This window comes from Diplotaxodon limnothrissa, linkage group LG9 (genome assembly GCF_057381915.1).
Source record: "Diplotaxodon limnothrissa isolate DT_005_m linkage group LG9, D_limnothrissa_male_GT1.1, whole genome shotgun sequence".
NCBI lineage: Eukaryota > Metazoa > Chordata > Actinopteri > Cichliformes > Cichlidae > Diplotaxodon > Diplotaxodon limnothrissa.
Genome location: NC_140604.1, coordinates 24918927 through 24945995, shown reverse-complemented (window position 1 = coordinate 24945995; position 27069 = coordinate 24918927). Strand labels below are relative to the sequence as shown.

Here is a 27069-nt window from a genome sequence, read left to right as displayed (position 1 = left end):
TGGATTTAGAGAGCAGAGGAGGGAGTGCAGACTGCAGACAGATGTGATATCTTCTACTCGACACAAGGATGAATTGCAAGACAGCAGGCCCACGGCACAGACATGTAAAAGGTCCAAACCACTCTCAAAGAGCCGTACACCAGAGAATAACATTCATTTTTGTGCGTCTTTGTGATTCATTGGTGGTTTGCAGCTATTTTGTTGGGTGATCATTTTAATCATTTGGCTTCCCATATGGTTATTTTGCATCAGTAGTTGTTCTGTGCCCCTTTGTTGTTGTTTGAAGTGTATTTATTAACAAAAAGACACAGCTTTAAAGTTTTTGGCTTCAGATAAGGTCCACAACTTCAGGTCTTAGGGGGCCTAACGGTGGACTGCGCCTTGGGGTCTGAAAAAAAAGCTAATACTAAAATGCCGTAAACCTGAATTCTTTCTCGTGGTCAGTAGGGGGCATTCTCTGTTGAAGCTTGTTTTCTGCCACTGAGACAAAATAAGGAAAGCGCAATCAATAACTCGAAGTTTCAAGTTGGGTATCTCAAACTTTTGAGTTAATAAGCTCTGCCAATCAGAGCTTCCTGATTGGCAGAGCTTATTATCCTTGCTAACAAGTAAAGCTTCCAGGAAAGCTTCCAGCCAACTAGGATTTCCTTGTTGGCTGGAAGCAGAAGGCGCAGATGCAGGTACACTCAAAATCAGGTAGTGGCAGCACCAGTGAGCTACCAGTGTAGTGCAAACATGAACAAATTGGCGCCAGATTCTCCAGCTTTGAATGCCTTCTAGCAAAGGATAACTTCACAAAAGATGTGAAATCATTGTGGTCATGTCGAACTATTGGACTGCTAAAGTCTTCTGCCTTCTGCTTCAGAGTAACAGCAAAATGTGTAACTTCACAGAGTTTCCTGATTGATAGAGTTAAAGGCGCTAACTTGATTGTAAAAATCTGATTACAAACATAAGCGTTGTATTGAAATCTCTGGGAAAATTACTCTCACCTAAGTTGGTACACATCCACATTAAAAAGTCTCCCAGTAAATTGGCTCACTTGCTTGTTTTAAGTCTTATTGATTACAATGCGATATTTTTTTTGTTAAATCGTGGTTCTTGGTGGCAGTCATAAGACAATAAAGCAGGGTTTGCTATAGGGTGGGGCAACTTATAAATAAAAAGCAACTGTACGAGCGAGCGGTTTCTCTCGGTTTTATCGACGCCACGCTTGTGCAGAAACAGGAACTCATAAATGAATGGGTGATACAGTGGCTACTTCCATCTTTTTTATACAGTTTGTGTTGGTAGACCTATTCAATAATCTATCCACAAGCTGACAGTTTTGCGGCAACTTTCTGTCCGTACTTTCCACGTATCACGAGCAGATTTCACCAGAGGATTAAGCCCTGCCAGGATATTCGCCCAGAGAGTCAGAATTCACCTCTCCTGATCAGCATCTCTGGGACTAAACCTGTTGTTTGGCGTCAGCAGCAGGGACCGGTCTGGTGAGCACACAGAGGACACAGTGTCAGTCATTACCCTGATGACTTTTTAATGGCTGTCTGATTGGACTCTGCCAGAAATGACATGCCCTTGTCCCGTTCTGTTTGGTTTTGTTTACTCGTGAGCTGATTATTTTCCCGCCACATACAAGCGTCTGACGTTACTGGGAGACTGAACTTGCTGCTAAAAAGTGGGTGATCCGTCTGTGGGGACTTTATAATCAGGCCTGTCATGCTATGCTCCCAACTGACGATGACTCAGGGATAAGAGTGTAGGGGGTGGGCACTGCTCTCCTGCCATCTCCGTGCCAGTGAGTGAGATCTGCCCTGACACTGTGCCCACTCTCCTTCCTCTGGGTGTCAGTCACGTCGAGTCGTGCGCCGGACCCCTCAGCAGGAAGCCTGGCTGTGAAGAGGGCTGCTGAGTGTGCTTTTTAGTGCAGGTTGATGTGCTCTGCGGGTGGAAGTGGCATGTCAGACCCCACAGCCGTCTATCGTCCTAGTGGGCGACAAAGGAGCCGGGAATGAGCTCATGGGATTGCTGTCGTCATGCACGCGGATGGCTGGCAGATCTCCTGCATCCCTGATGCTCATGTACAAATGGAGAGACTTCACCGTGCATATGGAGAGTTTAGCATGCACTTATTTGTAGATCCCTTCAATGAGCTTTTTGTGAGATTTGTAGTGAAATCCTGCTGAGATTAGCAGAAACACTCTAAATCATTGTCATTGGCAGCAGCTTTGTGATCTGATGAATTATATCTCTGTTATTTGAATTAGGGCCACGTTAAAATGTCAAAAACACAATCACATTTCACATTGTTTTTTTGATTTGTTTGTTTTTTGTTCTTTTAGGTCAAGATAAAATCCAAAACTGATGTATTCAGGTGGCCAGGATCACATTTTGCGTATGGACGCTTGTGTTTTTGTAGCAGTAATTTCTGTTGTTCAACAGTTGTTTGTGGCCCGGCTCACACTTGATCTGTTTGTCTCAGTCACTGTTATTTGAAGTACATGAATCATGCAATACAGTGTCAAAGAGATGCCAGATAGCTTTGTCGAGGCGTTACTGCAGAGTGAGACAAAGTGAGAGTGCAGTTAACTTTGATTTTGGATTTTATTTCTACAAAGAAGGTCTGTGCCGCAACCTGGAGCTCTCTATTTTGTGTGTGAGTCGGACTGGAAAAACGTCCTCTGGCACTTTCTCCAAGTCTGCAGATTAAAGTTATTTAGCATTTTAATATGAATATGATTTTAATGTTGTACTGGGACAAAAACCGCAAGTAATCATGTATTGTGTCAATTATGGTTCTTAAAAAGAGACAAATTGCACAAAAAATTGCGATCCAGCATCCAGCTGCACATGAGATGATGTAGTATCATCACATTTAAAATGCTGGAACATCAAGTTTTTCCCTTTTTTATGCTGTGAAAATTCTCAAACAGTCAGTTATTATTTCTTTGCTGTTGATCAATTTTCTGTTGATCTCTTTTCTTCCAATTCGTGTCTGAAACACTGACAAAAAGTAATGACCATCTACAAATAGATTGTCTAAGGCAACAGTAATATTCCCATTGAAAATAAATGCTCAATAATATCCTTTGCTAATACAGTCACCAGCCACTTCAGCTCCTTGTAAACACAAATATCTAATCTGCCAGGGACATGGCAGCATCCTTGTGTCTTTAGGCGTGCAGACATGGTCAGGACGACCTGCTGACGTTCAAACTGAGCATGAGAATCAGGAGGAAAGGTGATTAAAGTGACTCTGAATGTGACACAGCTGTTGTTGGTCTGAGTATTTCAGAAACTGCTAATTGGCTGGGATTTTCCCACACGGCCATCTCTATTGTTTGCAGAGAATTGCCTAAAAAAGACAAAATATCCAGTGAGGCACAGCTAACTGCTAATATCTAATCAGCCAATCACATGGCAGCAGCCCAGCATATTTAGGCATGCAGACATGGACAACATGAGCTTTAAACTAAGAAGTTTGGACAGAAAAATTCCAAAAATTAGGAAACATTCTGGGAGCGGCGGCTCTCTTGGAGAAAACGCCTTGTTGAGACAGAGGTCAGAGGAGACTCCTTCGAGCTGATAGGGAGGCAACAGTAACTCAAATAACCGCTTGTTACAAACAAGGTACACAGAAGAGCATCTCTGAACACACAACCTTGAAGCTGCAGCACACTGGAGCACTCCTGTCAGCTGAGAACGGGAAACTAGAATTTGCAAGGGTTTCACTAAAATTGGTGATTGATCGGCCCAAACCAGTACCAGTAAGGTGTACCTAATAAAGAGTCCAGAGACTACATGTATTGAATTGTATGTAATTTTGCAAAGCTAGCTTTACATGCTTATTACTAATGTGAGCCACAGCGCTCAGACATGGTTGTGATTTAACTGGTGAAACAGGTATTCAGTAAGATAGTACAATAACAGATACACAGTAGTGGTCATTTTTGCTCTAGCCAGACTAGTCCCTTTTGAAACGATGAAGAAGCTGATGTAAGAGGACACTGAGTTCAGTCGAAGCAGTCTGTGGGCAGACTGAGAGAAAGCTTTAACCCCCTGCAGTGTTTTCCCCCTGGGACTCCCTCCTGCCTGAATACAACCTGCCCTCCCTCGCACTATTGATGCATCCGTGACTCGGTGCTATGCTCTGACATTGGCCCCTGCTAATGGCTCACCGGTCAGCAAGCAAACAAGACAGCCAGGGTAGATGTTGTTTGCCTCTCTCCTCGTAATTCAAGGTGTGTGTGCAAAACACTGACTGAATTATGTAGATTTCTGGAGGAAAGCACACGTCTCTGCTTTGTTTTAACACAACCAAAAATGTTAAAAGGGGTGAACAACACTGAGTTTTACTGTGGATACGGATTAAGACATGCATGCGCTCCCCCTGCTAGTGGCCTCGCGATCGTTTTTAACAGATAAACATCATCTGCGTTGCCTGAATCGGACTGGGGAACCTTTAAAATGGCAGCTCTGCAGAGGTCACGGAGCAGTCGCAGCCTGTAGTCAGACCGCGCAGTGATCGAGACTTTATAGAGCAGTAAATCCACCCAGACTATCCGTGAAAAGGTGTGGGAGAGAAGGAGCATTCTCACCAGAGAAAGTCAGATTAGAAAGAAGGGTTTCATCCTCACGCTCAGCTCTGTCTGGCTCAGGTCCAGCTGCCGAGGCGCTGCCAAGAGCAGACCATTGGCTCTGACGTGGCTGAGCCGGGTGAGGATTCAACACTTCTGATTTTTTTTAATCACTTTGACTGACATATTAACTGTGGGCTTGACTTGCACCTTAGAGTTTGACTTCTGTATGAAGATAAATAATTAAAGCAACACTAATTTGACAACAATAATTGGTTTTTAAAACAATGCTCTCATGAAAGATGCAGGCACCTTTTGGTCCAACGTGACCCAGTTCCTATTCCATCACCTCTTTATCAAAATAAAATTAATAATAAAGACGTTTAAAACCACCAGTTTCTATTAAAGCATTGCTACTGGCAGTTTGACACATGCACACATACTTGGGTGAATTATGTTTTCTTTAATACAGCATCCCATTATGACCATTAAACAGTAGCTGGCTGTGGATTTGTATAATCTGTTGCCTTTCAGATTTTGACATTTACAGTCATTCTAAATCCTCCATCAGGTCAATTAGTGTAATCTTTAAATGGGAAGTACTGTGAAATAATAGGTGTACAATAACAGTACAGCTGTGGTTGAGTTAAATATCCCAAGTAAGTCTTCAGTGGATGGAGTGTTACCTTATTAACCTATGCCAACAACAAAAAACATGCTTTATTGCTTCTATGGGGCTAAAATGCATCAGCCCTGAGAGCAACCTTGCAAAAGACAGACCTGCTAAGCCATGGGTGGGATAATAATTTTTCCAAGGGGCCACATGAGAAACTAGGAATGTTGTGGAGGTGTGCATCAATGAGCTAAACTCATTATTAATACTATCTTTATAAGCTTATTGATGCGGCCCTCCACAACAGTGCCAGTTTCTCATGTGGCCCCCGGGGAACATGAAAAGTCCACCCCTGTGCAAAGACCTCTACAGTGCAAAAGGATCCTCTCAGATTGTTGTGTTTGGCAGAAGATGAAATAAGCTGCGTGTAAAGGGTGCGCAGAGCTTTGATTGAAGCCGGTTTAAATGACGCCTCGTGTTGGGCGCGTCAGTAAATCCCCCTGGCGGTGGGTTTTTCGCAGGTCAGGCCACATATGAATAATGTATTGGGAGACATCTGACTGAGAGGCTGGTTAAAGGTGGCTCTCTCTCTAATGACAGCAAACAAGCTCTCTCGCTGACATTTCCAAGGAAAGGAGTGAGACGGAGAGAAAAGGGGGGTGAGCGAGGGAGCTAATGGCAGACAGGGATCAGGGGAGTCAGATGAGTCTTTCAATTCAAAGCACTCAGTGAATTTGTTTGGATACAGTGTGTTGAAATGTGACAGATAACTTTGTCTTTGACACACGGTGTGACATCCACGGCAGCCGTGTCGTAACTACAGCTATTGGCAGATAGATTAAATAATTTAAAAGCATCTGTCAAGATGAAAATAATGGATTTGTTCGCTGATTTAAACCTCTCTGTCATCTAGGAACTTTTAATAAAACATGTAGACATCCACCTGCAGAATGATGAAGTTATGCACAACCAGTTACTACAGATGAAAGACTTTATCACTAGTAGCTAGCTAGGTAAATTATACCAACTCCTTGAGTTGGCTAGGATCTCTTTTTGACTTTCTAGTGTTTTGTTTTGGGATTAACGGTTATGAAAGCGGTGAAACAAATCTCCATGGTGCTTTGTTACCTCCCACCTGGGCTGACCTGCTGCCATAATTACTGCTGTTAAGGTTTCCTTTTATTACTAATAGAAGTATGATAGGAAGTTAAGGAGGTGTTGTAAACGTAGAGCGGCTCAGTGCTTAAAGAAAACAGAGATGGTGAATCAACATTTGGTCAGACCGCCTTTATTCTTCAACACAGCCTGAACTCTGTTAGGGAATCTTTGTTGTCATTTCTTTAAGGAGTTCCAGGAATGAACTCAGATTTTTACTGACAGCTTTCTAAGCTCTTCTTCTTCTGTTGGCTGCCTTTTCTCCTGATTCCTGTCAAAATGATCCTACACTGCTTCAATAATGTTGAGATCAGAGCTCTGGGGAGGTCAATCCATGCCTGATCATGTTGCATTGTGTGTTTTTTATTGCACTGGCAGTACAATCAAACCTTAAATGTACATTTGGAGGCTACTTAAAGATGGACCACAGACCTTAAAAGAGTAGCTTGGTCTTCTGCTATACTGACGGCCACATTTTTAGCCAGATGAGTGTAAGTATAAATAAAATCCACACATTAGTCCATAATATCTCATTCAACATTTTAAAGCAAGTTCACATCCTAGGTAACAAACCTAAGCGGTCGTACGCTCACTTTTTGTGAGTCAATGTGGAAAACGGTATGTTCTGCCTTATAATTCAAAATATAGTTATAGAGAATAAACGCAATCTTTAAATTAAAAGATGCTGTTGGTTCTTTTATTTTCAGTCGTGGATGTATTTGAATGTATTGGTGCTCCTCTTCTAGAATTTAATCTTTGACCACATTGTCCTGTTTGAATCCCAGAAGAAGAAGCCGATCGTTATCACCATAGGAACATAACTTCCAGTCTGCAACTTATACTTGATCTGATTAAGGCTGCTGCGTTTTGCCCTTGGGCGATGTCTGTAGCCTTGCATGGAGAGAGATAACCCGATCTCCTCTCCTCTAGCTCAGAGTCCAATTTAGCAGCTCAAAACTATGAATAAATCTAACACTCCATAATTGAATTCTTCAAACAGAGCAGATTTTCAAGGTTAGGCCCCAATGCAAATCCATTTTTCAGGCTGCACAATGAAAAGTCATTTTCAATGATCTTAGGAATAAAATATGTCGTGAAGCAAGGAAAACAAAGTACTTTTACAATAAAGGAGACGCACAAACATTGTAGGAGACATGAAGTGTGATTCATGCCCATTAAAAGTCTGTCTGTTACTTAAATACCATAGTTGTTATTGTCTGACAATGAAATGCATTATGAATAAAATGTATTTCCTTCTTTTCTTTGTTACATGTTTCGCTCTGCACATGCAGCTGAAAATACTCAAAAATGAGAGGTGTAGAAGTGTAATTGGGGCTTGCTGCTGTATCGTCTCTGGCAGTGTGTTAACCAAAACAAGGCTTGTATCAATACTTATCCTATTCTACCTTCAAAAGGTGCCCTGAATTATAATTTCCATTAATTGTTTGGAGGGTTAGTTAGTATTTATTCAGCATGGTTTCCCTAATTATTTCTCCGGACGTGTTTTGTCGTGTGCATAATTCGTCATTCCTCTGGGACAGTGTTGTGAGTGGGTGTGCTGAGAGAGCCGGCTAATAGGGGGGAAATGGCATTGAATACCAATGCACAGAGCAGTCAGTCCTTGCAGAAGAGGCCAGACACTCTGTTTGTGTTTGTTGTGTTCGGCTGTGTGTGCGCGCGCATTTCTGCTGTCTTTGCATGGATGCACATCACATATCCGTGTGTGTTAGAGTGTGTGCGCGGTGTTTGCTGTTCTGTCCCCACTCACATCCCGTCTGGATCGAAACCCTGCCCTTCCTGTGCTAAAACAAACCCACCTTGGGAAGTTGAGGACCTTGCACAGAGCGCTGAGTGTTACACCTTTTGATTTTTCACTGACTTGTGTCTTGCTTCTTAGATGCGGCGGGTGAATTTGTGCCATACGTCACAGTAAAAACATAAAAGTTTATTTCAGCATAATTGTAGCTCTTGTTACATTTCTTCTTATTTTGAGAGAGATCATTTGGCCAAAAACGTCCATTTATTATGGTTTATCTACATTTAAAACATCTACCAGTACCAAATACAAGAGCATTTATCTGCTCAGATCATTTGCCCTCTGTGTTTGTATATGTTTTTACAACTCAATAAGAAAATACACCCAATGAACTGATGAAGTGACCTATAGCTACATTTCAAAAACTGTCTCAACCTTGAGTTTTAAACGATCCCATTAATGATTGACTTTGAGTTCTGCGGGTGAGGAGATGCTCGTATTGATCCTCTAAAAGGAGAAACCGTCTTTCAAAGGAGGTTTTATGAAAACACAAATCCCTATTGAGCCAGCCTAAGTTACAGAGGCCTCACGGGGTTTCTCCACACCACTGAGCAATCCAGCAGCCTTTCTAAAGTTACCTTAGTGAACACAACTCAGCATATTTGCATAAGGAAACCTGGGCACTTAAAGGACTTGTCCTTCTTGGCTTAAATCCACAATTGTATGTTAACTGAGCAGACTCACTCAGATTAAGGTAATGTATTATGATGAAAAGCTCCAGAACAGTAACTGAAGGGGACACTGTCGTGGTAGTTTTGATGGTGAAGTTTAAAGAGCTTCTTTACTATAATATTTATTGGCTTTTGAATGATTATGACACATTTTTCTGTCTCACTTCTTCCTTTCACTTTCTCTTACAGCTCATAGTGGAGAAAACAACAGACTTCCCCTCTGCTGAGTTCTCTCTAGTGGAGGATGTGGCTCTGCACTTTACCTGTTTGATGGACAGGCTGAATGAGCAGCGCCTCTTCCAGCCTGACCTGTGTGACGTTGACATTGTTCTTGTGCGTCAGCACAGCACCTTTCCGGCCCACAAGGGTGTGCTGGCAGCTTACAGCCCTTTCTTCCACTCGCTTTTTGCCCAAAGCAAACAGCTGCGGCGGGTGGACCTGTCGCTGGATGCCCTGACCTCTCAGGGCCTTCAGCAAATCCTCAACTTCATTTACACCTCCAAACTGCTGGTGAGCAGCCGCACTGTTCGCGACGTGCTCAACGCCGCTACCCTGCTTCAGATGAGCGACATCGCAGCCTCCTGTCACGACCTTATCAGCAGCCACTCGCTGAGAACCACCTGCACAGATATGGCCAATCAAGAAGGGCATGCCAGCAGTGAGCCGGCTTCTGTAGCGATGCCCCCTAGCCAGATGTACCGTGAGATCAAACAGGAGTCAGAGCTCGGCAGGGTGTACACGAGAGAAGGAAACAGCCCTTTTTCTGTCAGAGTAGAAGAGACAGGCAAGACGGCTTCTCAGGCAAAGCAGTACTACCAGAAGGAAGAAGGCTCGGGAAGCGGGGCCAGCACAGGTGTGGCTAGTTTGTGTAAAGTGGAAGGAAATGGAGAGGAGTCAAAGACAGCAGATGGCCACGCCTCCTTCAACAGAGATCAGATCATCGTCGAAGTCAACCTTAATAACCAGACTCTTAACGTCTCAAAGGGATCAGAGGGCAAATCGGCCACTTCTACAGAGACTTCCACCATGTTTGGCCGCTGCCGTAACAACCAGCAAGATTCAGAGGGCGATGAGGATAATGAAGTGGAGAACGATGATACAGATGGAGAAGAGGATGTGGAAGATTTGAAGAGGGGTGACATATTGGGGCAAAGTAGTGAAGAGGAAGATGAGGAGGAGGATGAAGAAGAAGAGGAAAACACCCTCAACATTCCAGGCTTGGAGCAGCCAGCTATGATGGATCGACCTCGTCGGGGCACCAGAGCCTTGGCTATGGCTGGTACCACTGCCTCTCTGCGGCAGACGCTTGCAGAGGCCACGCTGGCCAACCAGCGGCAGGGTGGGAAGAGGGCGTTGGACCTGGAGGGCCTGGGCCAAAAAGTGAGGCTGGAGGAGAAGCAACATTACCCATGTAAAAAGTGTCCTCGCATCTTCAACAATCGCTGGTATCTAGAAAAACACATGAACGTCACTCACAACCGCATGCAAATCTGCAATAACTGTGGAAAACGCTTCCTGCTAGAGAGCGAGCTGCTGCTGCATCAACAGACTGACTGTGAGAAAAGCATCCAGGTACGATTAAACCATAATCATTGTATAACTTATATGCTTGGGGACTATGTCTTTCAGCTAACATAATATAGATCTATGAGAATTGTTTTGGGCAGTCCAGATGTCCGATCCCGGACAAGCCCCCATTATTATGCTAGGTCTAGCTCAAATACATTAAAGTTAATTGAAAAGATAAGTCAATAGGATGAATGTGGCGTGAATAAGGCACGGCGGGACCACGGAGCAACGTTCAGAGCCATCTTTATTTAATTCACGTCACACCACAACACACCCAAACCCCTGAGTCCCCGTGTTTTTAACTAGGCGGGCGTGATTAAGGATGCCATGCAGGTGCGTCCGCCCTCCCTGCACGGCACCGCAGACCACGCCCCACTACATACCCCCATCGCCCGATTGAGGCCGGGGAGCCATCCGGTCGAACCTACTCCCCCACCGGGAGAGGGAATCAGCCCGGACAGCTGGCGCCCCCAGGCCCCGGCCAAGCGACGGGGAGGTGCGAGTTCAGGTGGCCGCCCGCGAATCCAGCGGCGCAGGCCAAGCTGGTTCGGAGGTCGGACGCGTGGCAGGTGCACCCGGCGTGGCCGGCACAGTAGTGAGCCCCAGCTCACAGGTGGCTGGGCAGAGGTGTGGCGTGTACTGGCCTCTGGTGGTGGTGGTGGTGAGGCCGGTCTGGCGAGCACGGCGATCTCAAGCGTGGCGCACGCCTCGCTCGCCCGTTCCACTTGAGCAGGCTCCCTTGGCACGGGGACCTCCAGCTCCTTGCGCGGCCCCTCCGTCACCGCCGGAGCTCCCCGCCGGAGCAGCCCATCGCGCGACTCCTCCATCACTGCTACTCCCCCCGCCGCCACTCCCAGCTCGAGCAGCCCCTCGCGCAGCTCTGCTGCTGCTGCTGCTCCTGCTTCCGGCTCGAGCAGCCCCTCGCGCAGCTCCTCCTCCCCCAACCGGCGCAGACCCTTGTGCGCCTCGTCTGCCGTCTCCGGTTGGAGCAGCTCATCCACCGCTCCCGGCAGGAGCAGCCCTTCACCCGGCTGTTCCCCCTCCTCCGGCAGGCGCAGATCCCCGCGCGCCTCGTCTGCCACTTCCGGCTGCTGAGGTGCCTCACGCGGCTCCTCCACCGCTTCACTGTCCTCGGGACACACCTGTGGGGGTGGCGCCCAGGCCCAGAGCAGCGCCGCCAGCTCCCCAATCCTTTCCTGGTGGCGCTTGGACTGGTCCTGCAGCTCTTCCTGCTGGCGACGCACCTCCGCCGCCTGCTTCCGCTGGGTGGCCGCTATTTCGGCCACCATCTCGGCCAGCTCTTCCCTTCCCTGGCTCTGGTCAGTACCCGCCATGCCGCCTCCTGGGTTTCGGCACCAATGCAAACATACACGGCAGACCCAGTGGCATTTTGATGCTTTTTATTAAAGCTTTGACGGTTGCTGTCCACAATACTCACAGAGCTGCAGCTCTCCCGCTGCCCGCTCAACACTATCACAACAACCCAACCACAGGACCCAGTACAATATTTAATTCGGCGGGGCGTGATTGCGGACGCCGTGCAGGTGCGTCCGCCTCCTCTGCATGGCACCGCAGGCCACGCCCCGCCACAATGAAAAAGTGGTACAAGTGACCTCAAAGGTGCTGCAGAGTGGACTGAGAAAAAGGCAGGGAAGGACACATAAACAAGGAAGGAACCCATATAAGCTCAGCCAACAAGCTAGCAAAGGTGCTTGCCCATCAGATTGGAGCTTGGAAAACTAAACACGTAAATAAAGCAGGATGTAACACCAATAACTAACCTTAAAACTTGTTACTTCCTGGCAGTGCTAGCTACAGTTGTCAAGTTATATGTTTTGCAAACACTACATGGGTAAAAAAACAAAACCCTAAAAAACACTATTTTTGATAAATTAAGGTTTAGCTAAAGGTGTGAAGCCAAACCTATGTGTTGTTTGAATCAGTTAAACTAAACAGGAATTTTGTTTGTGGTTATTATACCTGATTTTTGTCAGTCTTTTTTGTAAGACAGCCCTCACTACACACCAGAACTGTTCCTTTAAGTCCTAGCAGTGCTACCTGTTCTGACATCAGTTTTATTTTAGGAAGTTGTTTTATAGAAAATAAAATAAAATGTTTTTTTAATGCATAATTGTTATTTTGTTTCTAATTAATATATGCATAATTGCAATCACTAAAACCAGTTGGAGTCAGTAACTCAGTCAAATGGCAGTCAGTAATAATCAGTTCTGATATGTCTCACTACCTCCACTATTACCCCTCGGCACCGAGCAGCTGGACTCCTGCTGTGGTTTTGAAGATCATTTGCTTCTTTAATCTAGTGACTCTAATTGCTTTTTTGCTACAGTGCATGCTCAAGTGTCTGTATAAACACACACACACCTGGATTGTATTTGTAAAGACTGTTCCAGATCACAATCTGTTTAATATCTCATCCCCAGTAATCATTCCATGCTCGCTCTCTTGTTTCTTCAAGTGTGTGACCTGTGGCAAAGCCTTCAAGAAGCTGTGGTCGTTGCACGAGCACAACAAGATCGTCCATGGCTACGCCGAGAAGAAGTTCTCCTGCGAGATCTGTGAGAAGAAGTTTTACACGATGGCCCATGTCAGGAAGCACATGGTCGGTGAGTGACAGTAAAATCAACTATCCTGGTTGATCACTTTGTTCCCGTGTGTTTCTTTAGGCTTCCTTTTTCCACATCCTACTGATTGTTTGGCAGGATTTGTTTTGGGTGTTGCTTTCCTTTTCCATTTTCTGGAGAGATAAGCATCTTACTTCCCAGATGGGCTTACCTCACTCTATGCTACTGCAATTTAAGGAGTTCCTATTATCGAAGGACTATTAATAATATGGTCCTAATTAGCCACTTTCTAGTATGGGAGAGATTGGATAGTCATATTCAGACTTAAGATGGAAGAAAAAGATGAAATGGACCCTTTGCCCTCAGCATTTATTTAGTGAAAAATAACCTCAGTGTTGTTCCTTAAATGCTTAGTTTAATTTCAGACATGAGTGGCTCAGTATTGAATCACACAAACTAAGCATGCTCTGTGTTTGTGCCTTTGTGTAGCCCATACGAAGGACATGCCATTCACCTGTGAAACGTGTGGGAAATCATTCAAGCGCAGCATGTCCCTGAAGGTTCACTCTCTACAGCACTCAGGAGAGAAACCCTTCAAGTGTGAGGTTTGAGCTCCTTTTATACACTGCAGCTCTCCACTTTACTTGAGTGATGAGGTAGATTTAAAGATATTTAAAATTATTGGCGCTGGGAGTGTCATTTAAATCTGAGAAATTCACAGGTTGAGATCAAGTAAACCAGAGTCAGATGTCCAGATGTGCCGGTCTCGATTAAAAAACACTGATCGTTTAAAAAAAACCCCACATAGATCTAGTCAAAGCCTCTCTTAAGAAATGAGAAGTATAGATGAAATTATTTCAGTGAAAGAATGTCTGTTCAAGTTCAATTTGGGAGTTTTTTTTTTTAAACAAGACTGTGACAAAAGACCACCAGCAGGTAGTTATTCAATACTGAAGCGTTTCGCTGGGTGCTTATAGTGACATCATAAATTAGTTTAGGTTGGCTGAGCATAAAGACAGAAAATGGGGAAAATGCTACTCGATTAGATCAGTCCTTGATGATAGAGGTCCCAGCTGGCTGCTGATTATGTCTAAGGTTCACCATACAGGCATGAGAGTGGTATTAAAATCTACTTGTTTAACCCTTTGCAAGAAAGCCTATTTTTAAAAAATATCCACTTTTTTTATGAATGAAAACTGAGCGCCATGTCTAATAGGTTCACAGGAAGGTAAAAAAAAGGGCAGTTTTGATTTAGTAGTACATTTTACAGCCTTGCTCAAGTCAGTCCCAGTGTGCTTTGTTGAAAACACCATACACGACTTCTGCTTTTTCTCCACAATGACTGAAGTACAACCTGTCGAGTCCATCTTTGACAACCAGCTGTAAAACGACTTTGCGTAAAACTGTTTCCTGTGCGCCTTTTCAGAACTGCAGCGAGCGCTTCCAGTACAAATACCAGCTCCGCTCCCATATGAGCATCCACATCGGACACAAGCAGTTCATGTGCCAGTGGTGCGGAAAGGACTTCAACATGAAACAGTACTTCGATGAACACATGAAAACACACACTGGTGAGTCCCTTTCTTTTGGTTGTGTTCATGTTGCTTCAGGGCAGAGCAACATTTATTTTAAAGGAGCATTTAAAAAAGAAAATATTGCAGAGCTGCAAACACTGACACCTTTGTGTCTTTGCAAAGCTTATTTGCACACCCAGCAGATGTGAAGCACTATTATCGTTCATGTTGGAGTTTTTGTGGCCTCCGTGTATTCTTTTGATTTAACTCAGCTTTGCTCTTCAACAAAACTGCTGAAAGAAACACGTGACTCTTTAGCTGCTTGATTGTTTTTATCTTTTATCCGTTTGTTGCCGTGCAGGTAACACCAATTGGACTGTTAGAGTTCTTTTACTGGAAACAGCTGCCTGCCACAGCTGGAAGAGATTCTGGTGGAGAGCATTCAGAGTGAATTAAAACAGTCAAGTCACAGGCCACAAATCAAAACTCTGTTCTGAAAGATACTGAAAAGGTCAGAGGAGAACTGCAGAGTTACTGCAACCAGCCACCCTCCACGTCAGAATCATTTGATGTATGGCGAATATAAAAACACTGATTCTGTGGCATTAAACTTAACGATGCATGTTGAAAACGTATCGAGCAGGCGTCTTTTGTGTCTCCCGTTTTGCAGGAGAAAAGCCGTACATCTGTGAAATCTGTGGGAAGAGCTTCACGAGCCGGCCCAACATGAAGCGCCACCGCCGCACCCACACCGGAGAAAAGCCATACCCGTGTGAGGTGTGCGGCCAGCGTTTCCGCTTCTCAAACATGCTCAAGGCCCACAGGGAGAAGTGCTTCCGCGTCACCAACCCCATGGTTCCCGACGGCAATGGTGACCCCCTGGGCCTCGACCGGCCCTTGGCGCCACCCGCTGCGGACTCTTCCGGTCAGGCCCAGCTGGGCACGGCACTCCCTGCCACGTCCGTGACTACACCCGCTGCTGCCTCTAGCCCCCACCCCCTCCACAGCACCCAGCTGTCCCTCCCCCTGCTGCACTCCATGGGGGGGCTGCCTCCTACCCCGCATTTACCCCCGCCGCCTCCACTGTTTTCTGCTGGTAGGATGAACTCCAACAACTAACAAATCTCTGTAGCATTGAAAGCACTTTGTTACTTTTTGTTTTATTGTTTTTCTTTGAGCTTTTAAGAGGACTCCTGCAGAGGGAGAGTGATGCGCCTCAGTGACATTTACACAGAGGAGAAGAACAGAAAAAAATGCTACATGGAGGCCTCGTCAAAAAAAGGAGAAAAAAAAGAACAAAGAACACACACACATAGTAATAAATAATAATTTTTTACTCTATTGAATACAATAGATAACCTCAGAGTCCAGTAGGACGTTTCACCGTTACTTTTCGACTCATAAATTTCACAGATGTGTCCTGCTTTCATTTGGGATTTTTTTTCTGACAACTCGCCTCTCTCCTGAGCCTTGCACAATGTATTGATTGTAGCATCTTTTACGAAATGGTAGGAAGCGCTTCCTAAATCTCCACTCATACTGGGATCATGAGTAGAGGGAGAACCACGTGGTAACGAGAAGAAATGATTTATTTTTTGTTCTCGGCCAAGATGTAGCGAGCGGTTCTGGTCAGACCCAGCAATAACCAAATGCTGATTTGTCTTTGAGCGTATACATGTATATGGCGTTGCCAATAACCAAATCCTGTTAGCTCACCTGCTATAGTTAAGTAATGTAATTCAGCATTTATAATCGATCCTGCACCTTACATTTAACTCCAGTGATATTTAAAGTGTACTCCTAACCGTCTTCGTTTTTATTATTGTGAATAGTGTGTAATTCGTGGCACGTTACGTCATTTCTTTTCATTTTTTTCTAAGGACTTAAGGAGAAGTCGGCCGTGCAATGCAGCGTGTGGCGTTCGTGATGGTGTGTGTGCGTGTTTGAGATGTGAGGCAGAGACTTGAGATAACAATCGTCAGATCAACGTTTAGCTAATCAACATGCGAGCTTTCCCGAGTCAGGAGATGGAGTAATTTGTCGACTCTAATCTTTTTTTTGTTTTTTGCTTTTTTTTGGCTTACATTAAGCAGGCGTGCATCGTCTCCTGCGAGATCTGGCTATGAGATGTTATGGCACTTTTCTGTGACTTGTTAGTAAAACCTGATGTACTCTGACCTACAATATACGTGTAGGATGAAATTGAGTGTTACTGCTATTGTTATTTACTGCTTATTTTCCCAACTAAACACTGTCTGTGTGTTAGATGAGTGTAGGGAGAGCAATGTTCACAAAAACGTGCTTACGTAGCCGAATCAAATGGCCACATTTCATTGCAATCTGATGTAATCCGTGTTGTGAAGTGATAAATACTAAATTATAATCTAACAATTAAAATTCTTAAAGAGTACTGGCAGAGATACATTTTTGGCACATCAGATGTGGCCACTAAAAGGAGCCCTTAGTGTTGAATTATATTATAACAGAGTGATTTATTTTTGTTAAAACAGTAACGTGTAGCAGCTAATTAAAACTGGGGAAGCACAGCGTAATACCCCTGAAAAAAGGCTTTGGCTCTGTGTACACTTTTGGCTATTGTGTGTCATAACCATAGTAGATCTGGAAAAAAAAAATCATGATCCGAGTATAAACTGCTTAAAGGAATAGGTTGCAATTATCTTTATTTGCGTTCTTGTTGAGAGCTGAACAAGAAAATTGGTACCACTCAAATATCTTGACTATTTCTTAACCTGCACACCATAGTGACCAGAAATTGTAATTTTTTTTGTACAAATTTAAGATATTTTACTTGTGATTTTTGCGTCGAATTTCACCGACCACTTCATTAGCTACACCCGTAAATTGGTCATTCATGCAAAGAGCTAATCAGCCCGTCACATGGCATGTAGACATGGTCAAGACAACATGCTCAAGTTCAAACTGAGCATCACAAAGCTGATTTGAGTGACTTTGAACATGGTATGGTTGTTGGATTCAGACGGACTGGTCATAGTATTTCAGTCTGAAAAAGACTATAACATGAAAATATCAAGTGAGCAGCAATTCGAGCAGATAGCACTCAAATAAGCACTTGCTCCTAACAAGTTGTGCAGAAGAGCATCTTTAACATATTAGCAGCAGAAGACCACACTGGGCGGCACTCCTGTCAGCTAAGAACAGGAAACTGGATACACGGGCTCACCTTTGCCATTTGGATAGCAGGGAAGAATTAGGGATAAGGAACATGAAAGCATGGATCCATTCTACCTTTGGTGCTGGTGATGTAATGGGATGGTGGATATTTTCTTGGCACACTTTAGGCTCCTTAGTAGGAACTGAGCATTATTTAAACACCACACCCTACCTGAGTATTGCTCCTAAGCATGTCCATTGCTTCCAGCAGAATAACATGCTGGTTCGAATGATCTCAGACTGGTTTCTTTAACGTGACATTGAGTTTACTGTAGTCAAATCCACAGTCACCATATCTTAACAGAGGTCCAATAGAACACGTTTGGGGTGTGGTGCAACAAGAGACTCATATCATGGATGTAGAGCGAACAAATCTCCAGCAACTGTGTGATGCTGTCATGTCAACGTTGAATCTGTGCCATGAAGATCTAAGGCGGTTCTGAAGGCAAATGGGGTCCAACAACAACTAGCAGGGTGTAACTAAAGAAGTGGCTCGTTAAAGTATTTGCACAGAAAATGCAGAATCTGTAGGCAAGTGACGAGGCTTTCGGTACCAGAATCATTCTGGTTTTCTTCCAGTAGTCATCAATTCCCAAGAAAGAAAGCATATGCCAAAATGCAGTTTCGGAACCTTTGTCTTTTATCATTTAGTCAACCTTTAGGAAGCCGTCACCTAGATGTGCTGGAAGCGTCAAAATACTGTCAGTTTTCCCCAAAGGTTAAGTTAGCAGGCTAGTTTTTGGTTTTCCTGACTGGGAGAGTATCACTATCCTCGGTTTTATATCAAATCAATTTAAGAGTGGTGCCAATCACTTCATGTAACTCCTATTTGAAAATTAAAATAAGAACTCTTGTTTGACACTTCAGTCGATTTTGCATTCGTATCGGTCTCTGAATACGCACTATCATTCTGCTCCCGCTCACTTTATCTACTTATAGCCTAACTGTAGTATGGCATTAACCTGTAAATATTGTTAAGATGTGCTTCTTCCTTGTGATTTATTCCTCATGTTTACATTCGGAGAGTCAGTTGAATGTGCCCCAAAATGTGTCCTGGCTGGTACTACGGAAAGTTGGAATTTGTGGACATGCTTTTGTAAATGTAATAAGCTGTTTTATATTTAAAAAAAAAAAAGCACCTTCATGTAGTCTTATGTCTAAGCTCACCCCCTATGTATTTCTTCAATTTCCACGGTTAAACCGTTAGGGCCACGTCAGACGTAATTTAATAATGGTACACTTTGTGTTTTTCTTCATGTGTCCGATACCTGTTTTGTATTTTGGTTTGCTGCTTTTGTACAGAGTCCTGTTTGAGACTGCCCTTTAAATGATTTAAAAGTGTAGAGTTCTTGAACTTAATGTAACTGAACAATATTCTGGCTGTGATTACAGTGAACTCCAGGATTGGAAGTGAGCTAAAAATGAGACATTTGGAGCACTGTGAGGAGGTAATGGCCAACACTGTCAAAGTCAAATGAAACTTTATTGTCATTCGTGACCATACAGTGAATAAAACTCCTCGATTAATGTGCAGAAGAATCTAAAGACATAATAAGACATATAGACATATATGAAACATGCCAGTTAAGATTTAATCTGGTAGGCTGATTGTTTAGTGCTGTTGCTCTCTTGTGGCAACTCGGTAAACTGCACTCCAACCCTTAGATGTACATTAATGTTCATAGTATGTGTCTCGTTATCATCGAAGAAGCATGTAAAAGCTCAAAATTGAGATTTTTCCCACTTCCCTGTTTTAAGAAGCACTAGCCCAAGAGACAACATTGAGATACCGTGGTTACAGGTTGTGTGTTTGCCTTACATATGGAGGGATTTGAATGTTTTTGCGTTATGGATAGTGACAGTAGCTGACAGTAAAGGAGGAAGTATAGTAGTTTATACTACTGATTTATGCACTTTTGTTTTGTGTTTCCAGATACAAGGTGAAAATGGGTAGCAGACATGTATAAATTGAAGTAAATTCCAGCATTAAATTCCTTTTAGGTTTTTTTTAAGGGTTTTTTGTTCAGTGTTGGTCTGAGTTTGTGGTTAGTAAGTTGCACCTTAGTTTTGTTTCCCTGAATAACTTTACTTGCTTGTGGTGTGGCATGTGGCACACCGAGGATGACTCTGTGTTATGCGTCAATCCGCTGGTGTTTCTGCATTCTGGTCAGTCTCTTTAATACTGTCCCACTGTTTAACAAGTATCCGTGACTCTTCCTTGAGGGTGCAATCAGTGCAGGCGGTTTCTGACTGGTTTGCTCACTTCCATTATCAAGAGAAATTACTCTTAGGTGTTTCCACTTTGCCTCTGTTGAAGGGACTTAATATGTGACTATTCTTTTTCATTGCATGAGAAAACATAAGGGAAGGACGGAGTTGCCAAATTCAATTACGAGAAAAACTTTTAGTGCACTTTATCCTTCAATCTAGTGGAGATACAGATATAGTAGCAGTTTCCTTGATCCTTCCTTTCCTTAAAATACTTCCTTGCCTTAAAATGGGAAATGATCAAAATGCAGTTATTGACTAAATGTGTCCTTGGCAATGTTCAGTCCTCTGAAGTGAAATTTAAAGAGAAAAGGGACATCAAAAGTGTACCTGTGTGGAATCAGACCAAGAAACCGGCTGTAAATAAAGGCTTCCAAGCATGCATAGGATAGGAAATCAAAATTCATCATACTGCTCATATTTGAAATGATTTGATGATATTTAAAGCTCAAAATAGTGTATTTGTGCTAAGAATATATTTCTTTTATAACACTTGCACATTGTATCAAATATAGTATAAAGTGGAGGACACAGTAACCAGAGGAATTTGGGTATAAAACTCTAAATTGACTTGTTAATCCTCCTTTGTTTGTTTTTGTGAACTAGTCTTCCTTCAATCCAGCTGCAAAGATAAAGGCCATCTGTGACATCAGAACAAGACTTCAATGAGTTGTAAAGAGGAAATGTATCAGATATGGACATTTATTATCCCAGATATTACCTAAATTGTGAAAAATGAATTAAACAGGCTGTTTTATTATTTTTTTTAAGTGTTTTACAGTGAAACGGCAGTAAAGCTACGATTGTTAGACATGAAAAGGGAAATGTTGCACAGTGTGCAGGAGTCCTGTATTCCAGGCAGGTTGACTCTATGTATTTTGATTAGCCAAATTCTAATTTACTAAGGCTAGCAGCCAAAGGCTTGTATTAGATTAGGCAAAGGTGGACCTGTCCTTGTCCTTAAATGAAGGTTTGTCAGTGATTAAGTGGGTGCCTAGACACCACGGTGACTGTGCATTCTGCAGTGCACCCAAGGTTGCCACATAGCAAACTGTGAGAGTGGCACTTCGGAGAGTGCTCATGGGATTACTAAGTTAGGTCTCTCTCTCTCTCTTTTTTTTCTTTTGAAAGCTGCTAATGATGAAGTGTGTATCCAAAAGAATTTTATTCTGTGGCCTTCACCTTCAAGAAAAGTGTTGGAAATATTGCTGTCTTATTTTAGAAACTGAAACTCATGATGGATATTGGAGAGAAAGTATTGTATTTCTTTTTGTTCTTGAGTAAAGAGTTGATTTTTTTTCTGTTAAATCTGTTAGTGTTTGGGTAAACACATGGAGCCCCAAAACTGACAAATCTAATGATACCAAAAAGTAGCATTGTTAGTGCAATACAAATGAGATTTTAAGAGGTTTCACTTGTTCGAAACCACTCGAATATGGACAAAAGTAATTGACCACACACAAGGTGTAATGTGTAGGTTGCCCAGTACTTCTGTCCCAACAGTCTATATTTGGTTGGGTTCTTAAATTTTTTGATTGAGATGAAGCTAATTACCTCCTGGTTTTCACTAATGCCGCACACATTTCCACTAATTGTGAACAAGAAATTGTGTCAAATTTGATTACATTTATAGACAAAGGATTCATCTATTGTGGAAAAAAATGACAAGATCTAAAGCTTTTTATAAAACTTCAATTTACTTGGTTAAACTTTGAAAAGCTAACATAACAGTCTAAATGCTAGCACAAAAATAGTCTTTTGCAGTCTGTTGTGATGTCAAATGGCAAACTGTAGATTGACTATTACTAAGAAACTTTGTTTTTGAATACCTGTTGGCAAAAGAATAGATTGATTAACACTACTGTATGTAATGCTGGCTGGCATAGTTTCATGATAGCTGCCTAGCTAGCCAACAATCCTTGTGGGCACTGTTTTCAGCTAAGCTAGCCACAAAGCGCTCTAAGTTACTCCACAAGTATTACATGAATTTCAAATTAGTCACTGCCATTAACAAATACTCATCCATATTTATTATATATGCATTAGGAGAATTTAACACATGGTGAGGAAAATGAAACATCAGTAGGTCAAAAAGCCTGAATGAAGAAAAACGAGCACGTGATTTGGCAAATAGTAACTGCAATAGTAAAATGAGAAAACCACAGAATACCTGACTGAATTAAATAACTTTGTGTTTGTTTTACTGAATGTTTTGTGTGTGTGTGTGTGTGTGTGTGTGTGTGTGTGTGTGTGTGATATTCCTCAATTCAGGTTAAAATGAATCTTTTGCTACCTTTTGGCAGTTTGAGGGCTCCATATGAACTAAAAGTGGGAAACAAGTGTAATTTTTGCATGAGAAAGTTTAGTTGTTGTTGTTTTTTTTTTTAACATATGTTTTATGGTGGCTTTCCCCTGTTTTTGAGTGAAGCTACATGTGATGGTAACCATAAGCATCAATGCCATAGTCTATTCAAAGCTGTATTATTCACATTCGCATCACATTGCATTTCCCTTACTCATACTGCAGCGGTGTTAAAGAAACCATAATGTGTACTGTTATTTGCTGACTCTCTATAATGTTAACACTACAACTTAGTTAACTCTGGTGTACAAAGCCCATGTGTAGGCAGTAGTCGTCACGTTCAGCTATGATAAAATACTAAAAACAGTACAAGGACAGTAGTGTCTAGAGGTGCTAATAACATTAGACTGTATTTTCTGTCTTTTATTGTATTATTGACTAGTGTTTACTGTCTGTAACACAACAGAGCGTAATGAAATCATTTCAATATTAAACAGTATAGATATATTATTGCAAATTCAGATGTGTCTTTGTGTTTTGTTTTTTATATTACAGTAGTGCTTTTTTTTGGCAACTTTGCTGCCATCTGTTGGGAAATGCTTATATTTTCCACTCGGATTTAGACACTTTAATATTTTGATTTATTCCACACAGTGCAACAGGTGTCTTTAGGTTACTGACTCTGTAGTTTTAGTCTGAATCAGATTTAAACTTGTAGAAAGACATATATAAAATTATTATAGATCAAAAAGAAACAAAAAAACAAATCCACAGTATTAATTTGTTATAATTAGAAAAGCTACAACAAAAAATCTAATGCGTAAAATAAAACGGAAGAGAACAATGAACACATTGAGCTGAACATTGATGTCTGTGGCCCTGAACCGTTCTTTGGACTCTGGTACAACAACTGTGAACTAAACAGGTTCATGTTCATAAACGGGGACTGGAGGGGGTTTTACATCTTGGTGAGACGCAAGGTATTCAGTCGCACCCCCAAAACTGAAGCCCCTGAGGCGTACTTGATTTCTTTCAGGATCCCATTCCACTTCTTCTCCATCTCATTATACCTGAGGAGGTTAAGAGACAGTCGTCATTGTTTTTCCCAGGGCTCCTATCTCCCTCATTTGCGTTTAAATTTAAGTAATTAAATATCCACTATGAACTGAAGCAGGACGGTGGCATCTTATGTTGGGTTCACTGAGTAACATTTTAAATACTAACACAATTGAGTAAATACTAAATATAATTAAGATTACAGTTGTGCAAAGACAATTTAACAGTTGAAATAACTTTTTTTTTTTTAAAGTCTGTTACGATCTACCTCCAGATGTCGTTCATCTCTTTAGGAAGAACCTCTTCGCTGTCCTCTAAAGGCATCATGGCAAAACCTCCAACGGCGTAGAGGGAACCAGCCAACGACACGAGATTCAGGGAGCTACGTTCCTGAGGAAACGGCACAAAGTCGGACCACCTGCACCGCGTTAACACACACACAGAAAAATGTTCAGTTAGATAAACCATTTAGCCACAGTTTTATTACATTTATTATGATGTGTTGTAACTTTACACTGACTGTGTGCTTTACAACAGATAATTAGAAACAAACTAAACTAAAAAATAAAGTAAAAGAAATATAAATATAGGAAACTCACTTGTTGGTAGCGATATCATACACCTCCATAGTGTCTGTCAGGCCGTTGTCAGTGACGCCTCCTGCCACGTATATTTTGTTTTCATGAACGGTGGCTCCACATAAGGAGCGTGCGTGCTTCATGGGCGCGAGCTCCTTCCATTCAAAACGCTTGGCGTCGTAGGCACACATCTTCTTTAGACAGCTCCTTTTTACAAAAGGGACAAAGACTCACAATAGTGACCTCTGAGATAAAGAAAACCCTCCTTTAAATCCTGAAGCCTTTTAGGGTCACACTTTTAATATGAACATTAATATTTTGCTTGAAGCATGTACTCACTTGTTGTCTCCCTTTCCTCCAATCACGTATACAGTGTCATTATGAGATAATGTTGTATGGCCGTAAACTGGGTATGGAATCGGCTCTGATTCGCCCCATTTAAAGGATCTGTGAATGACAAAACACATTATGTAGTTAATTATTAAGGATGACAAACTGAGTGCTTTTTCCCTAAAATTTCATACATGAACTCAAGGCTGTACTCACTGTCTGTCGTATACCAAGACTGAATCCAGCATGTGCTCCTGCTCCTTCAGCTCCTTTCCTCCCAAAACAAAGATGGAGTTCTCAGCCTCGCCCATTCCAAACAGAAAACGGGGAGAAGGCAGGGGAGGCATGCCGAGCCAGTCGGCACTGACCGGGTCGTACTGTGGTCACAGGAGTCAAACATTTGTAAATGTTTACAGTGTACAGAACTACAGTGTAGAAAAATATTTGCACTGAACTATATTTGTATGTGTACCGCATGTAATTGGAAGTTTTTCATCTTCTCTTTTCTTTCTACAAACTTTGTCTTGACGTTCTCCTACCTGCAGGAAGTATGAGCACAGTGGATCATCCTTGTTCTGTTCATCAAAGAATAATCCTCCGGCCACAAAGATCTGGTTCTCCTTGGTCACCAGGCTGGCGTGGTTTTTGGGAATCTGTGTGGAAAGTGATGCCAGAAAGCAGTCGTTCCCCGTTGGGTCGTAGGCCACAGCGCCAGCATCATTAACCATCAGGATCAAGTCTCTGACAAACATCCCAAATCGAAGATTATCATTCAGGATGCTTGGGAGAAGGCCCTCTTCATCATCTTTATCTTCACTCTCTCCATCATTCCCTGCTCCACCATCCTCCTCCTCCTTGCTTTTTCTTTTTTTAACTTCTGGCATTTTCCCAGCGTGGGCATCCTTAACCAGCTGGAGTTTCTGCTGCAACTCGGAGTTAGAGGAGATAAGTTTGTGTTTCTCCACTTTTTCTCTCAGATAGTCCTCATTGACAAGACGCAAACGAATGCAGTCCAACAAATTCGGCAGCTCTTTCTCTCTGGTCTCTTTGTTCCGGGACACCCAGTTCATCAAAGCTTCAAATACCTCCTCTTCTGTCTCTACGTTTAGATTGTCATTTGATAAAATGGCTGCCAGCTCACTGGGAAGCAGCTGGAGGAATTCTTCATCTCTGGAGATGAGCTGAAAGCGCTCGCAGGCATAGTTTCGAGCAGAGATGGCCAATCTGGGACAGTCCAGCATCAAGCCGAGCCTGAAGATAGCCAGACAGTTGCTGAGGCTTAGGCGCTTTTGTAAGAAAGACACACATACAGTGAAAATTGAAGGGATCTGGTACATATTAGCGACAGCAAAGATATCCTGGACATTCTGCTCTGTCACATTGATCTTGGAGGTGTACAGATACTTCACGATGAGCCCCATGACACCTGGCTCCACATCCTCCAGGATAATTTCCCTCTTTTTGCTCTCGTCCAGGTCAGAAAGAAAGATGGAGCGGAAGTATGAGCTGCAGGCACACAGAACGAGCCGGTGGCAGGGAAACTCTTTGTCTTTGATCTTCAGCACACAGTCGACCAGCTTATCATTCTCCAGCAGGTCATAGAGGCCATCCTGGAGTAGAGTCTGCTGGTACAATCTGGGCTCATCCGCTGGGTTTATAGGCAGAGCCATCGTTCCTGGCAGAAGAAGTATGAAGAGCCTTTCAGGGGCTAAAGAAATCAAACAAAATGTATCTCCTCTATAACTAAGCTGTTCTAGTTTCTAGCCTGGAAAGAGGATTTAAAAGAGTATTCAGACACACCAGAGACAGCCCACTTCCTCAGCTGTCCTGACCCTTCAACTGAACTCCAACTGGAGGTTTATTTATAGACTGGGTGCTTGGTGTAGAGCAATGGGCTTTATTCTGGAACTTGAAATGTAATATCCATGCTTCCCCTTGTCCCACCTCGAAGTCCACACCGACCCACTCCCAGACAGCTGACACACTGCTTAATGGGAACTGTGTCCAGCATGAGTCATGGCAGACCCTGGAGTACATGGTTTAGTAGGCTTCTCTGAGGGGGTCATCTTAGCATTTTGTAGCATTACATACATGTGACGATGACTCTGTGGAAAACAGAGGAAACTCTGAAATGACTAATAGATTTATTTTAATACACAGAATGTTTAACATAGTGTTCTTGTTCATTTCAAAGAGAGAGTTATAAATAAGGATTTGGCAATATATTTGTTCAGCTGCTCTTTTAGACCAGTCTTTTTGCTAAGCTAACAGTTCTCAGTTTATTGGTGATCTGATAGGCTGCCACTACCACTATGAAAATTATTGTTTTCTAAAGAGCTGAATTAGTTTAAGTGTTGTTAAGAAGCAATTTATTTTATTTGAACAGAACCAAAACACTTTCATTAAAAAGAAAGGCATGTAATAACCCAGGTAAAATGGGCCATTTAAGGTTTGACTGTCTTAGCTCTTTAAAAGCTGTCTTTAAAAGTAAACAGTACTTAACATTTAGCATTTGATGTGATTCGTCTGAGATTGCAAGGATGATGGTTCATTTTGCCACAGAAAACTCCATGGTGAGTGACCTGACTTGTTAAAACTTACTCTTCAATAATAAGGTGAATAAGAACCAAATGAACATCTAGACATTTTGATTCATAATCCATGTTGTGCTGTCCTCTGCCAGAAAAATGCAGATAATTTTCTAAATTAAGCAAATTTGTATGAAAAAACATTTTTAATTACCAGCCCAATTTACCCTCATGTATTAGATAAAATGGGTGATTCATTTCAGGTAAAGTGGGCCACCCTCTGAGTTGAGTTTTTTAGATATTTTTAAAGTTCCCCAT

The 27069-nt window shown here is 42.6% G+C and overlaps 2 protein-coding genes across 2 annotated transcripts in view; one reads left to right on the top strand and one right to left on the bottom strand.

Annotated features, from left to right (window-relative positions):
- The window catches only part of zbtb47b (zinc finger and BTB domain containing 47b), a 32400-nt gene extending 9647 nt beyond the window's left edge, over positions 1 to 22753 (top strand). Inside the window, exons 2-6 of the mRNA XM_085362911.1 lie at positions 9022 to 10404; positions 12878 to 13025; positions 13473 to 13588; positions 14410 to 14554; positions 15168 to 22753. Coding sequence (XP_085219037.1) covers positions 9022 to 10404; positions 12878 to 13025; positions 13473 to 13588; positions 14410 to 14554; positions 15168 to 15616 — 2241 coding nt within the window. The 3' untranslated portion in view covers positions 15617 to 22753. The remainder of the gene's footprint in view (positions 1 to 9021; positions 10405 to 12877; positions 13026 to 13472; positions 13589 to 14409; positions 14555 to 15167) is intronic.
- klhl40b (kelch-like family member 40b) lies at positions 21941 to 26045 on the bottom strand. The gene is made up of 6 exons (XM_085362912.1): positions 24763 to 26045; positions 24440 to 24600; positions 24233 to 24340; positions 23915 to 24100; positions 23584 to 23733; positions 21941 to 23329 (listed from the first exon to the last, which is right to left on the bottom strand). Exons 1-6 carry the CDS (start codon positions 25891 to 25893, stop codon positions 23218 to 23220), a joined length of 1848 nt encoding a protein of 615 aa, XP_085219038.1. The 5' UTR covers positions 25894 to 26045; the 3' UTR covers positions 21941 to 23217.
- Between the last annotated feature and the right edge of the window lie 1024 nt (positions 26046 to 27069).

What these genes read in the sequence shown, in the direction of transcription:
- klhl40b (XM_085362912.1), bottom strand. Translation starts at nt 25,893, where the DNA reads ATGGCTCTGCCTATAAACCCAGCGGATGAGCCCAGATTGTACCAGCAG. An exon ending in TATGATATCGCTACCAACAA is followed by an intron (nt 23,734 to 23,914) that starts GTGAGTTTCCTA and finishes AACGCGGTGCAG; the next exon opens with GTGGTCCGACTTTGTGCCGT. An exon ending in GAGATGAACGACATCTGGAG is followed by an intron (nt 23,330 to 23,583) that starts GTAGATCGTAAC and finishes TAACCTCCTCAG; the next exon opens with GTATAATGAGATGGAGAAGA.